Source organism: Sinohyriopsis cumingii, chromosome 7 (genome assembly GCF_028554795.1).
Source record: "Sinohyriopsis cumingii isolate HCF-2022 chromosome 7, ASM2855479v2, whole genome shotgun sequence".
Taxonomy (NCBI): domain Eukaryota; kingdom Metazoa; phylum Mollusca; class Bivalvia; order Unionida; family Unionidae; genus Sinohyriopsis; species Sinohyriopsis cumingii.
The window spans coordinates 91,029,131-91,043,741 of NC_142967.1; the positions used below are offsets into that span (position 1 = coordinate 91,029,131).

General features: G+C 34.6%; 1 protein-coding gene across 5 annotated transcripts in view; it reads right to left on the reverse strand.

Annotated features, from left to right (window-relative positions):
• Window positions 1-14,611, reverse strand: part of LOC149795694 (dedicator of cytokinesis protein 1-like) — a 215,837-nt gene that overhangs the window by 143,610 nt on the left and 57,616 nt on the right. For all 5 annotated transcript variants that reach the window (XM_089965574.1, XM_089965572.1, XM_089965573.1 and 2 more), the window contains exons 16-17: window positions 3,656-3,783; window positions 2,634-2,735 (exon numbers count right to left, since the gene is read on the reverse strand). In XM_089965574.1, coding sequence (XP_089821700.1) covers window positions 2,634-2,735; window positions 3,656-3,783 — 230 coding nt within the window. The remainder of the gene's footprint in view (window positions 1-2,633; window positions 2,736-3,655; window positions 3,784-14,611) is intronic.

Below are 14,611 nucleotides of genomic sequence, written 5' to 3' on the forward strand. Positions count from 1 at the left end.
CAGCAGTAAAATGCATAATATACTGTCAGAAATTCCTATGACATTGTGTTCTAACAATTTTCTATGTGATGTGGTGCCACGGAAACATTTGCTGCTGTTCTTTCTCAACAGTTTTAAATATTGTGTTATCATTGGGATAACAGTCTTGTATTTGAGGATGTTAATGAATGTTATACTATTACAAATATGTTTTTGTGGCTCCACTGATATAATGCTGGCAAAAGTCAATTTCAAACAGTAAAACTCTATGAAAGTGCTATAATCCTCAAACACAAGACTCTTGTTCTCTAAATAGCTACCATATATACTCAGGTATAAGACTAGCCCAAATGCAAACTGCAAAGACCAAATCTGCCATCACATAATGCGTTGGCAGATATAGTTCTGAGCAGTTTGTCAGAAGTAATCAGTAGAACAAACAACATAAACCCCAATCTACTGGCACATTAGGATATGGCAGATCAGGATCTTTATTGTTTGCAATTTGACTCCACTTATAAACAAGTTTATACAGTATTTCAAATCTGTTCAGACACATTTGAAACAGAATTTTTTTTCTGAATGTCTTATATTTTATTTTTTCACATTCTTGAAATTGGTTCTGTCAACAAACGAATGTCAAGAATAAAATATTAACAGTCCGCTTCTTCTAGGTCTTATAAGTTGACTTTATAAATATTATTATTTTGAATTTTGCCTGAACCTTATTCAGTTGATGACCCCTCACCAAGACAATATGTTGCAGACATGTGTTAATAAATATGCAGGCCACTAACATTGAGCAAACCTGGCTTTATGCTGGTGTGTTACTTAAGTAATCTGTGATTAAGCTGAAATTTAAAAAAATAATGCATAGATTTTACCAACCACTGAAACATAACATCTATTATGTATAACCAATATATATTCTTTGATAATCCATGAAAATAGTTCCATTACATCTTGTGCAAATACATCTTCCTCCCTCAATAACTCACACATAATGGGGTCCAAAAACAGACTCACTATAAGTAAGGGCTTGAGTTACTAAGGGACCTCCCAAAAAATAGAAGGGGATGCTATCCCCGCAGGACAGAGAGAAAAACTGGGGCTGGGTGTGTGTGGTAACGGAATTCTTTAATGGCTGAATACTTGTATAATCACATTGAGAATAATAATAATAATAATAATAATAATAATAAAGAGCTTTTTCTAATGAAGTTATTAATGTTTTTGCATTAAATTACCATTATTTTCAAGATACCCAACCTCTGAAAGATTGATAACAACATTACTCTAAGGTTTAAACAACCGTCACATATACACAAAAACATTCTGTATGATGTCACTGCTTTTTGCTGTTGCTGATTAACAATAAAACAAGATCCCTTTTTTTCAAAATCTAGGGACATTTACTTCATAAAACAACTGTCAATGTCAACACTCGATTCTTTATTTTTGCTGTTCTATTAGCAAAACACTGATGCAGTGATTTCACTGCAAGTACTAGTGAAACTTCTTCTCATCCTTGAGGAAATACCACTTCAGGACTTTTAAGTTCACTGCAACCTCTGGAATTCACTTCTCGATAATGAACTGTGTATGTGAAACAAAGCTTTCTTTTCACCAAGTACCTTTTTTACTTGACTGTCCTGTTCTCTTTGATTTCATTTGTGAATGAGTAGGCAAATTTAAGGTAGTTTAACTGTCTTACTTACATAATAATATTTATAACAGTGTTTGACTGATCAACTGAAACAAGCTGACCTGACATGACCACGACTGCTAGCTCTTACTTAGGTAAAATTCGTGTGTCTTTTAACTTTTCTTTATTCCACCCCTTTATTTGATTTGATGCACAAGACATAAATGATGTGATAATGTAAAGCAGGCCTACTTTTAACTTTAAGTCCAGCAAAACAACAAATATATCCACAAAAACAATAAAGACTTTAAGTCCAGCAGAACAACAAATACTTCCACAAAAACAACAAAGACTTTAAGTCTAGCAAAGCAACAAATACTTCCACAAGTCAGAGATCTATATATGGCTGGCACTTAATAAGGTTCTCACATAAATGTTGCAGACATAGCTGTGATGGTAGATTGACATTTTTCAATGTAAAAGGGCATATAACATTTATGATGATTAAACTGAAACCAAATTAAAAAAAATAGAACTAAAACATGAATTTCACATGACAAACCTATTTAACTAGTATTTATTTATTAAAGTATTGTGACCAGTAGGCATTAGAGATATTTTTACTGATTACACCCACTGATGACCTATGTCGAGTTTTCCTCTGGCTTCAATCAAAACACGCTACCGTGGCACATTTGTATTTTGTTTTCTCTCCTGTTTGCAAGTTCAGCTTTTTTCCCCTCCAAATATGCTCAGGTCCCAAAGCTGCAAGTTGACACCTAAAATGCTTAGAACATAATTTTCTAAGGCTAGAGTCTCTAGCACGACATGCAGCACCGGGACCAAACTGGTCTTGTTCTACGTAGTTAAATAGTATACTGAGATGCTGCACAAACAAGCAGTTATCATCTGGAAACCAAATGGAAAACTGCCTGCCTTTTTGCACAAAGGTAACTTCTAATACCTTCCACTTATGGTGGAAAGGTATCATGCCTTGAGTAGGGCTTACCTTGGCAATTTCAAACCACTTTGGTTTATCTTCATGGTAGTAGATGAGGGACCTGTATGAAGATTCTCCCTCTCCATTGCCACAGCCTGTATTTATCACATTCTGTAACAATAATGGATATTTTATAAAACTTGCATAAAGTTATACAGTTTACAAAGACTGTATCAGCAATATTTTTAGCAATGTTTTCATTCCTTTAACAGTAGCAAAATAACATGATCCAAGAAAAAGTATTATTAAAATGAACTTTAAAAAAACTAAACAAAACATTGCCTGATATAAAAAGGGCTGAATGCACATGAGTATGATCTCACAGGGTCAGTCTTACTTATAACGAAGTGCTATCAATGTGTTCCTGATATGATTCATGGTGATAATTAAATATCAGATTCAATTTTCTGAAACTGTTTAAATATACCTCATTCTGCTTCTATAAACTGTGATTTCAGATGGTCTCTGTTTTTTTCACTATTTTTTTCCCCTAAGGCCTACAGTCTTGTATCTGTTACATTGTATATCTGTTCTACAGTGAAAATAGCCAAATCAAGTTGGATTGTTACAGAAGGATGTCTGATAAAACTGTGATAAATTACTTTTCAAGATTACCATCCTGTGAAAGCTCTTCCTGCCAAAACACACAGCATTTTTCCTGAAAGCAATTGCAAACCAATATTTTTGTTTTAGTGCCATCCTATTGCTATGTCACCCTGTATTATCCTTTGCCATGCTTTTCATTGCTTATTTATGACTCAGGTGATGATGCATAGATACAACTTTGGTAACAAAGATAAAAATGATTCTTATATAAAATCCAATCAGAGCAATATATACATATGTTGGTAACAGTTCAGTGTTTGGTGTTTTACAGGAAAGTAATACAGGTAAGTTATTAAATATCAAGGAAGCTAGAATAAAGTGCTTTGCACAGGTAAATAACAGGCATGCTGGGTCTTCTGTTTAGTTGCCCAGATACAGACAAAAGAACCTTAGGAATAAATAAAAGAAGTTAAACTGTAACATACTGGTATCACTTCTCCTTTTTGGTTGCACACCACCATTGTCACCTCTACATTTCTGTCTGAAGTTTTGGTAGGACCCTTGTTGAACTCTCCTTCCATTAATGTCACATAGATATCATTCCTAACATCACCTGTGATCAAACAGAAGAAAAATAGAAAAATTTACAAGAGTCCCTCAAAGGGACCAACACTATTCACTAGCGGCTGAAAAGAATTTCCAGGAATTGATGACAAGAACTTTTCTTTCTTCTTACTGCTGACTGCTGAAACCACCTCTGATATTCATCAGCTATAACAATATTTTTTAACTGGCCACTAAAGTGGCCATATTGGATGTAAGATCAGCACCAAAACCCCATTTCAAAAAGACCATCAATTTAGGAGGAATGGCAATAACAAATATTTTCAAAATGGACACCATGGCAGCCATAATGAATATATGATGCGAACTATTTTCATTTATGACCAACTTGGCATATATAAAAAACATGTCAATACAGTCATTCATTCTGGCAGAATACCAATAACAAGATATCATGGTGGCCATACTGGATATCAAATCTGCACCATTTTCTATCAGGACCAACTTGACATCATAAGAAGTCTTTTGGTGAAAATCCAATGTCAATATGACCCTCTGTTAGGAGTAGCAATAATAAGGTTTTAAAAGAGGGATGCAGTGGTGGTCATGCTGGAAGTCAGTTCAGTATCGTCTTCATTCAGGAACAACTAGACAACATATGAAGTCTTTTGGTGAAAACCCCATGTTGATCCGGCAATCCTTTAAGAAGGAGTAGCAATAACACAATTTTCAAGAAAAGACACCATGATGGCCATAATGGAGGTGAGATCAGTGCCATTTCATTAAGGACCAACTAGACATCACAAGACTTCTAGTGAAATCCCATTTTGATATGATTTTCTGTTGAGGAAGAGTAGCAGTAACAAAATTTTCAAGATGGCAGAAAATCTAATTCTGATATGACTATCCATTCAGGTAGAATTATGGAAACAAGATTTTAAAATGATCACAATACTGGATACCTGAGAGGTGCCAATATCATTTAGGTACAAACAGACTTTAGATGAAGATGTGTTTAAAACTTCATGATAATCCTCCAAGTGGTTTAGGAGTAACTGTAATAACAAACTTGTGCTAGTCAACAGCCGACAGACAACTGGCCAACCCATAAACTCTTCTGGTCTATAACCAATACAGCTAAAAGTTGCTTTAATTCCGTTCATTTCAGCAAGTTCTTTTTCTTAATCATAATCATCTGTCTCTAAAATAAAATGATTGTCCTTAAGGGAAGAAAAAAGATGGAATGTTTGCATAAATTATCCTAAAACTAAAACTAGCTAAAGGAAATATGATTATGCATTTCTTGATAGAGGAATTACTATATTTAATTTATTAACGTCTTTAGAAATATACAACCATCTAACACCATAAATCTGCAAAACAACAGAGAATGAATATTTTGGAAACTGCATAAATGCTAATGAAAATTTCATTGAACACAACCTATAAAAAAAAAATGTGCATTAGTAACAGATAATTTGGAGCCATGAAAGTGTATTAGTAGCTACCAGTTCCATATGTACTTGCTTAAAAATGTGATCCAAATGCAAAAAATGTAAACTTTTGATTTACACTGCATAATGTGATAGATGATCAGGGTCTTTGTTGTTTGTTTTTCTGATTACTACTAACAAACTATATATACCCAAATCTGTTTGCACATTATGCAATGGCACATCTGGGTCTATGCAGTCTGCAGATGATCCAGACTTTGTGACTATACAGTATATGGTATTTGGCTTGCTTCAAGTGGTACAACATTCTTACCCCTGGGTCTTGGACATGCAAGAGTTTGTGATTACTCATATAAAACCAGTTGTCCTGACCTGGTGGTTTCTCCAGCTACATTACTGCCAAGGCTTATAAGAGTAACTCATGTATGTTTTTAGAACTAAACAAAAAAAATTCAAAGCAACAAGTAGGTTAGCTACCATCATGTTAAGATGCAGTCTTTCAAAAATGATTCTGCACATCTCAATGTTAGATTTGCAGAAAAATGTAGTGATATTTTACATTTATTTTACATTACACAATGAATTTGTGATGAACCAAAATACACAAAAAGAACCATTCACAAAAAGTGACATGATATGGAAGAAAACACATAGTTTCATTTACAATGACACAGAATAAACATCATAAACTAAGCGTTACATTACGTAAGCAATGGAAACTGAAAATGTTGCAAACTTAATTTAATCAAACTGAAAAAGACACGCGTAAAACCTCAAAAAACATGCACTTTAGTCCAATGAAAAATCTTTAGGGACAACTGAAGAGCACAGTCCAAGCTTTCATCTGATATTTTACCTACAAGTGGATTTGTTTTAGCATCCAACTTTTGCATTAAGATCTTGACATATACAGTACTTTGTGCTAAATCTTGCTATGCATGCATTCACATTATCAATGACAATTAGAACAATTGCAAACTTATAGAATTCAAACATACTGATTTACTCTTTCAGAGAATTTACAATAGTTTTCAATAGGATGAAGTTTATACATGAATGCTAAAATAAATGCTTCACATTAGTGTCATAAGAAATCAACTAAATCCACTTAGGAGGGGAATAAACTAGAGAAGAGAGTAAAGACTACTGAATATCCCCAAATACCAAATTATAACATCTGATGAATATGTGTAGAATAAATATTCAAATCAGATGAAAAGCATCACCAAGAAAATACCAAAATGTAAGGATGCACAAAATCATGATCATCACAAAGTTCCCAGGTGTAATCTTTCCCCTAGTTACAAATTACTAGCTGACTTTGATCTTTCCAGAACAAAACCAGTGGACTACTTCCCTCTTTCACAGAAGACATAATACACGAGACCTTAACCAATGAAACCAATTTATATGGATAGCTAAGACAATGACAAACTAACATCACAGAAAAGCCCTAGTCTTCTGTCAAACCCGACAAAATGAAAGCCTTTTTTGGTTTAAATATCATTATTGGTGTTTCATCATGTCACTCTAATCAGACAATACATGCCCCTGCCAACTAGACATATCTGGAAATAACATTTTGGTCCAGGTGTGAGGGAGTCACCTCTTACATGACCATTTTCCAGCTGTATTGCGGAGAAAATATTAAAATCAATTCCAGACAAGGTGCCAATTGTGCTTCTCCATAATCTATCACAAGATCTAGTGAGGAAAAAAATCAAAATTTCATGCCTTATTGGGTACTTTTCCAGCATTATCTTTGCTTAAGACATAGAAGAAGACAACATTTACATCTATGCAACTATATTTTGCAATCACAATGGTCTTGAACTATTCCCCCAAAAGACTGTTAACTCATTCGGCCCCAGAGGTTTTTTTCGTTTCTGCCTGAAATGTGCATAGGAAAGACATTTGGCAGGCTATTTCTGAATACATCATAATACATTAGCTTTCAACAGATTTTCCACGAGAGTAAAGCCTAGTTGTATTAGAAACATCATTTTCCATTGGTTATTTTGCTTGCGCATGAGCAGAAGGGTAAAAGTTGGAGTTCTTTTTTTTTTTTTTTTTGCTTAATGGACCCATCATTTTCATATGGAGACCACAATTTATTCCAAATGCCCACCTTATCCTAGTTTTTGCAAAGGTTCACCTGTCACCTGTCTGTGTGCAGTTAAGACCGGTATGCCTTAGATCTGAGGCCAAAAGGTCTCAAATCTGGACACAAAATCGCATTCCGATCTCGAGCGAATTTTGGGTGAAAAAAAAACGGGTCCAAACAATGAGGTTTTTCTCTCTGTATTTTGTAGTGCAACTAGAACTTCCAGATTATTTGATATCATTTTAGAGCTATATCTGTCTGCTTTTTTTAAATACCACCCACGTTGGTGTATCTTAAATGACCTTGATGCTGCAGAGCTTGGAAGTAGGGTACAGCCTCATCACACCTACAGACGAGATCGGGGCCGAATCGGTTAAGGAGTCAGATACCAAACAGAGGTCAGTCTACAATCTGTATAAAGCAAACTATTAAAGTCAATGCATGCTACACTGTTATGGTTGTTTACAACAATACTGAGGACGATGATTCTGTAATTTGCCAATGACAGATGGGAAATAAAAATGTCAATGCGACCCTGCCAAAGGCTTTTCATTTGTGCAATAAGCATATGATTGGGGCAGATATCCATGGCCAGCTTATAAAACAATACACAGCTGGAAGACCAAGCAAAAAAATACACCAGGTACATTATTTGGTTCATCACTGTCTGTTGTCTGGTTAATGCTTACCTAATAGACAGGGTATAAACCAGGCAGATAGTAGTGCCAATACACACATGACAACTTTATCCTGGAATTGGGGAAAGATCTATTTGGTCACTTTTGTGGAAAAATTTGTTAACCGTGTGGGGAAAATGGTGGTTCCATTGACAGTATTTGTGCTATCAGTAACGAGCTTAACAGGCTTAAAACAAGATGTGTAAACCACGTTTTCAGAGAAAAGTTCCAAACAAACTGTCACCCACTGCAATGTATGCAATATCCTTGTGTCATGTACGTTTCCATTGCAGTATATCATCAGGAATGTACAGCTGCGATTCAAACAGATGATAAAATTTTATTTTCTGTTTGCATCTAAAGCCAACAAATATAGATTCAGCTTTTGTTTGCCTGTTTTTCACCTGTTCAATGATGCTGTAAACATCCACTATATCATAAACCTTGTTTCAACTTAAATGTACATAGTGAACAGAGAAAAAACAATAAAACATGTCAGTAGTGTAGTTCTATTTCAAATCCTTCATGGGGCACCTTGAATGATATTGTGGTATATATAATAACATTAAATGCCACGATCAATATGTGGTAAAATGTTAAATGATAAAGTCTGGATATAGAAGGTAGACTATTATAACCTTATTACTGCCACATGTACTTGTTTACAAGTTGGGTCCAACTTCAAGTAACACACACCCTGATCTGTCATAGCACAATGTGCCTGTAGAGTCTACGTTGTTTGTTTTACTGATTACTCCTAACAAAATGCACAGATCCATATATGCCAGCACAATATACAATGGTATATCTGGGTCTATGAAGTTTAGATGGATTAGACTTTTATACACTGTACATTATTACTGACACTATGGCCTTAAAATAAGTAACAAAAAAGGGTGAAAACCAACAAGTTTTGTAAAGTTGAAAATACATTTCCCTAATATACAACGTGAAAAAGTAAAATTAACATACAGTATGGTGAATGAAATCCTGAACAGCCGTAAATGTTCTATCAAGTCCAAAAGTATCAAGTAATCCAAATAAGTTCCAATCGTATTCTAAATAATGCTCACTAATGTACTGGTTTACCAAAAGTAATAAAGGTAACACACTGATATAATCCCAAAACTCTCTTCAAATGAATTCACAGTAATTTTGTAATAGCTATAATTCCAAAAAGTTTGAATGGTTTGAGCATTTGGTGAATCAAATGTATGAATGAATTAATAAAATGAATCCCCTCTAGTAAACATAACCAATTATCTTCCAAGATCAATAATAATACTAGGAATCACAAAATCTTCAAGTAAACATCTCATATATACATTACTAAGATGCAAGTGCAGACAGCATTGCATATTGCTAATCTCTGCTGTAAACAAGTCAGGAAGTTTACTCTAGCTAATCAGCAATTAGGTCAGCCTGGCCTTTCAAGAACTGGTGTCCTGAAATCAGATCATGTGATGTTTACCTGGATTAAAAGTACAATTCTACCTTGGAACCTAATGAATCAATTTACACACTAAACCAGAATGACTCATCTTTAATGTGTGAGCTTGTGATCAATAAGAAAATTAGTATCTAAATATTTTTAACTAAATGATCCTTACAAACTATGATCATAAAAATAAAATACACATGATATAGATATACATAACAATTAGACTTCATACAGCCTTAAAAATGTATTAATTCTTCGCCACAAAGCCTGGAACCATCATTCAGTTTGGGTCCACTGAAAAGGCATGCAACTCACCTTGAATGCCAAAGCAAAGACTATCCAAAAGCATGATTGCATAATATTAGCTTCAGTGAACTTCTGACTAAGGGCTTGAATTCATTTTAGTCAAGTCAAAAACCACGGAAAATTCCATTTAGAAAAGAGGGTGAGGAATTTTGGTCAGGTGAAGTTAAAACTGGCTAGTAGGTCTAATAAATGTTCATCATCATCTATATTCCCTCTGCTGTGATGCCTGAAAGTGTTGGATATTATAATGTCATAGTCTTTAATGGTAATCAGGGTCAACTTTTTTCTTCTCATGTAGCTAGAGAGATAATTCAGTCATTTGAAGAATTGAGGCACTCAAAGGGATGTTGACTTTTGCACTAGTCTCTTCAAAATACATGCCACTTTCCCACATAAGCCTTAAAAATGGAGGGCCTTCTTCCTCACATGATTCTCTCACAATTGATGGAATACCTCTCAACATAGTTGCTGAGAAGATTTGGGTTGGGAGGAATCCTAGTGGCAGATCTATTGTCAATTCCGGTTACCTGCATAACTAAGGTATTGTTCCAACATTCACGGGCTATCAGAATCAGTTTGCAGTTCTGACCCCTCAGTTTCTGTATCATTCTTGGTACCAGGATTTTGTGGATGGGTAGGCAAGGCCCAAAACCCCTCCCAACTGACTAAAAATGCATCCATGGCTAAAGTTTCTTGGTCCAGAACTGGACAGAAAAATATGAGCAGTTTGTGATTCCACCTTGTCACAAAAAGATATTATCATCGGACACCTGCAAAGTGCAGAAATCTGATGAAAGACCAATTGATAGATTGTCCATTATGGAGACAGCCTAGACACTGAGTCTGCTGGGAATGTGTCTTGATTTTTACATTGATAATGAAATGGAAGCACCAAAGCAAAATCTGTTAGACCAGAATGCACAAATCAGATAATCTGGTCCAATTCCTGTTCCAGCAGATACAGTCTGACATGATTAGAACTACTTTCCTACAGAGGAGGTTCTTCAGGAAAGCATGTTTTGAAGTAAATTGTGTTTCTCAAAGAATACTTACCCAATCACATTAATGTTAGGGACATTAGTCTGCTACGTAGTAGGCTGTGTTGTTTTAACTGAATCTGGTGGTCCTCTTGGCAGCAGCCACCAGACCTACCAGATTCAAGGTTTGCCACAGTACAGCTAAATCTCTGAGGGTTGACTCTGTATGCCAACCAACAGTTTCTACTATATCTCAGTTTGAAACATTACATTTGATAGCAAGGCTCAAAGAGATCACTCTAATCTCATGAGTGGTAATCTCTTGAGGTGACTCGGACCTTGAGAGACACTTGCACATGCCATAATTTGTCTATGTGCATTTCAATAAGTACCTGAGTAAGCGAACAGGATCCTGCATGGCCACTGCTCTTGACCTCTCTATGGAAGACTCTGACTGCCTGTAGATGGTAACTTATTTTGGGCTACAAACCCTGGTTGTGTCAAGATGACCACTGAACCATCTGATCTGAACTTAAGATAGTTCAGGTCAACGGTATGGGCACACTGCTCACTCAGCCTGCATGCTAAAGCTAAAGCTATCAGAAACATGTTTTGTATTATAGTAACTTTAACAAAGTGAGGGCTATAGGCTCAAATTTATTTGAACTGAGCTATGTTAAAACCCAGGACAGATTCCATTCTTGAAATGGACCGAATGATTTTGATCTATTGAGATTAAACTGGCTAAAAGATCTGATAGATCTTTATCATGCCTGATATCATGTCTACAAGGATGCCGCAATGTGTCTGACATCATGGAGCAGTAGCTTCTGATAGTATTTGGGGCCAAAAATGTTTCTCTTCAAAAAGCCAGATAAAAAAGTTGGCCAATTGAGGGATTGAGGCACTGAGGGGGATGATGATATTGATGTGGCACCACTCCCTGAAAGCATGCTCCTTTCCCTTGTAAACCTTTTGAGTGGAGGGCCTTCTTGCTCTCAAGATTCTCTCCACAATCAAAGTTTTAAATTGTTTTTTTCAGAAGACTGTCCTGACAAGAGCCAAGCATGAAGATGACAGTTATGTTAAGGATTAAAGACGTGTGACCATTGTTGCTTTAAAAGATTTGGGTTGGCCAGAATATTTATCGCTAGATTAGTAACCCAGGACTTGACCCATCTGAGAGTGGCTAACAGAATCATCTTGCATTTCTGACCCTGTAACTTCTGTACCAATAGTGATGAAGGAATCACAATGATGTAATCCCAAAATGTCTTCAAATGAATTCACAGGGCTAATAGAATCATCTTGCATTTCTGACCCTGTAACTTCTGTACCAATAGTGATGAAGGAATCACAATGATGTAATCCCAAACTGTCTTCAAATGAATTCACAGGGCTAGTAGAATCATCTTGCATTTCTGACCCTGTACCTTCTGTACCAATAGTAATGAAAGAAACACTACTGTGCAATTCCAAAACTCTCTTCAAATGAAATAATTTTGTAATAGCTATAATTCCAAATAGTTTGAATAAGTTTGCACTCCTGGTAAATCAAATGTATGACTGAATTAATAAAATGAATCCCCTCTAGCAAGCACAACCAAATGTCTTTCAAGACTGACAATAATACTAGGAATCACTAATTTTCAAGTAAACATGTCATATACATAACTAACCCTTTAATTTTTAACATTTTGGGCGTCTTCTCATCACTGGTTAGATAAAAATGACAAGAACACAAAATTAATAAATTCAAAAGTTAAATAAATCCTCCCCATTACTAACCAATCAAACACACTTTGAGTGCAGAAACATGAACAACACCACATATCAGTAATGCTATGTTGGAGCATATGATCAAAACAAATAAAGTCAAAGAATGTGAAAAATTCATATAAAACTGGTCAAAATTAAGAATGAATACTACTTGTAGTATATTCCTTACAACTCATGAAACCACAAATTCCATGATGGATGATTCAAAACCATTAAGATAACAGGATTTTCTAGATGTCTACAGTACAATGTTGCCTGTACTACAGTGAAAGCTTAACAACATCTGTTGGAGGCAAAGGGAGGTAATGGGCAAGAGTCACTGCCCTTCATCTACATGTTATAGATGGAAAATACAATTTTCATCTCTTTGGGACAGCTGAATTCAAGAGGCTGCAAGCTCTTTTTTCTAGCATTAACATGATCAGGGAATATTTGAAAGAGAAACATAATCTGCTTATTCAGGTGATATTTCAGGACAACAATTTACATTTTTTAAGAGACAACGGTCTTTTTTTATCCAATCTATCCAGTTCATCTTGATGCACATTGACAAACTGTATTAATTCTTCGAAGGGCTATATAATTTTAATGTTAAAAAATCCCAACCTCTAGATATGGTCGCATTCTTCGCTTATCTATGAACTTATCATGTCAATGACGTGAAGAAGAAAAAAAACTGTGCACTATTGTGGCATGTATCTAAAGTGTACAAATAAAATAATCCTGAAATGATCTGATCATATAATAAACATCATATGACCTTATTCATCTCTTACATTGTTCTGGAACATGCTTGAATTATCAAAATTCTTTGCAGGGTCATAAATTAAGTAAACTGTATTTAACATATTGCATAAATGTTAATTAAACAAAAAGCAATGTTGAACTAAATATATATATGGATGTGAAGCTTATAACATTGTTACAAAAGAAAAATAACATTTACCAAATTCTTACCAGATGCTGGTGTGTTAGTGGAAGCAAATTGCATGAGGAGTGAATCAGAGTGAGTAACAGATATCAACTGATCGAATTACAAGATTGAATAATAATAATAATAATAATAATAATACACTGTAATAATAATCATCATCATAATAATAATAATTTGGCCTGTTTGTACTACATATTTCCTTATTATTTAACAGTTGTAAAGAAAACTGATGACTAAAGAAAGTCCCATGAACTAATAAACAGACAAGAATTGTTCAATGACTAATGACAGAAATACACCCCATTGGGAGATTCACCAATTTCATATCAAGTATCACAAAGAATCTCAAAATTTTTATCACAGTATGTTTATTCTGAGAGCATGTACAGTTAAGTTAGTAAACTAAAAAAAAAAACAAGCATCTGTATTTTTTCCTCTCTGTCATGTCTTAAATTCAGAGAATGCAGATATATTTTTTAAGAAGTTATCATATCATTCCTATTATTATTGTTATTATTCCCAATTTTTGATTTTATGACAATTCTATGTATCTGACTACACATGCACTCTGCACACTTCCTGTATATCCTGTATATCTACTTTGCTTAAGGATTGGCAAATATGAAGTTTTCAGAAGAATCAATGTGGCCGCAGGGTTTAGCTTATAGTCAATAGGAAGGGAATGTGTTTGGCAATTGAAAAAAAAAACATTTGTGAATAAATATTTAAAAACTGGAGTTTTTTCATTGTACTTTGTAGAATACCTGGGTGGGGACACTGTTCTCATAGACCATATACTGAGTGAGCAGTCTAGTTTTTTTAATTAACTTACAGGATTTCCTTTCTATCATCAATTTTGTTTTACAACAGTCAAATGATAAGATAGTCCGTGGCTTATGCAAATTAAATGAAATGTAGTAAATTACATTTATATACTTAAAAAATTCAAAACATCAGAAGGTGTCTTGACTACATCAGTTAAATTCCTAATGCTTCTTAATTCTTAATAATACTTATTAATTTTTAATTGCTGAAATTACAGTAGTTAAATCAACAAACCCTGCACAATTAAAATGTGTGTGTGTGTGTGTGTGTGTGTGTACTTATGCATTTATGTACAGGTTTTAGGCACATAAGCACAATATTGGTGATATGGTGCCAATTAAAAACATAAGTTGGGAAAATACAAAGATCTTTAGGAAGAT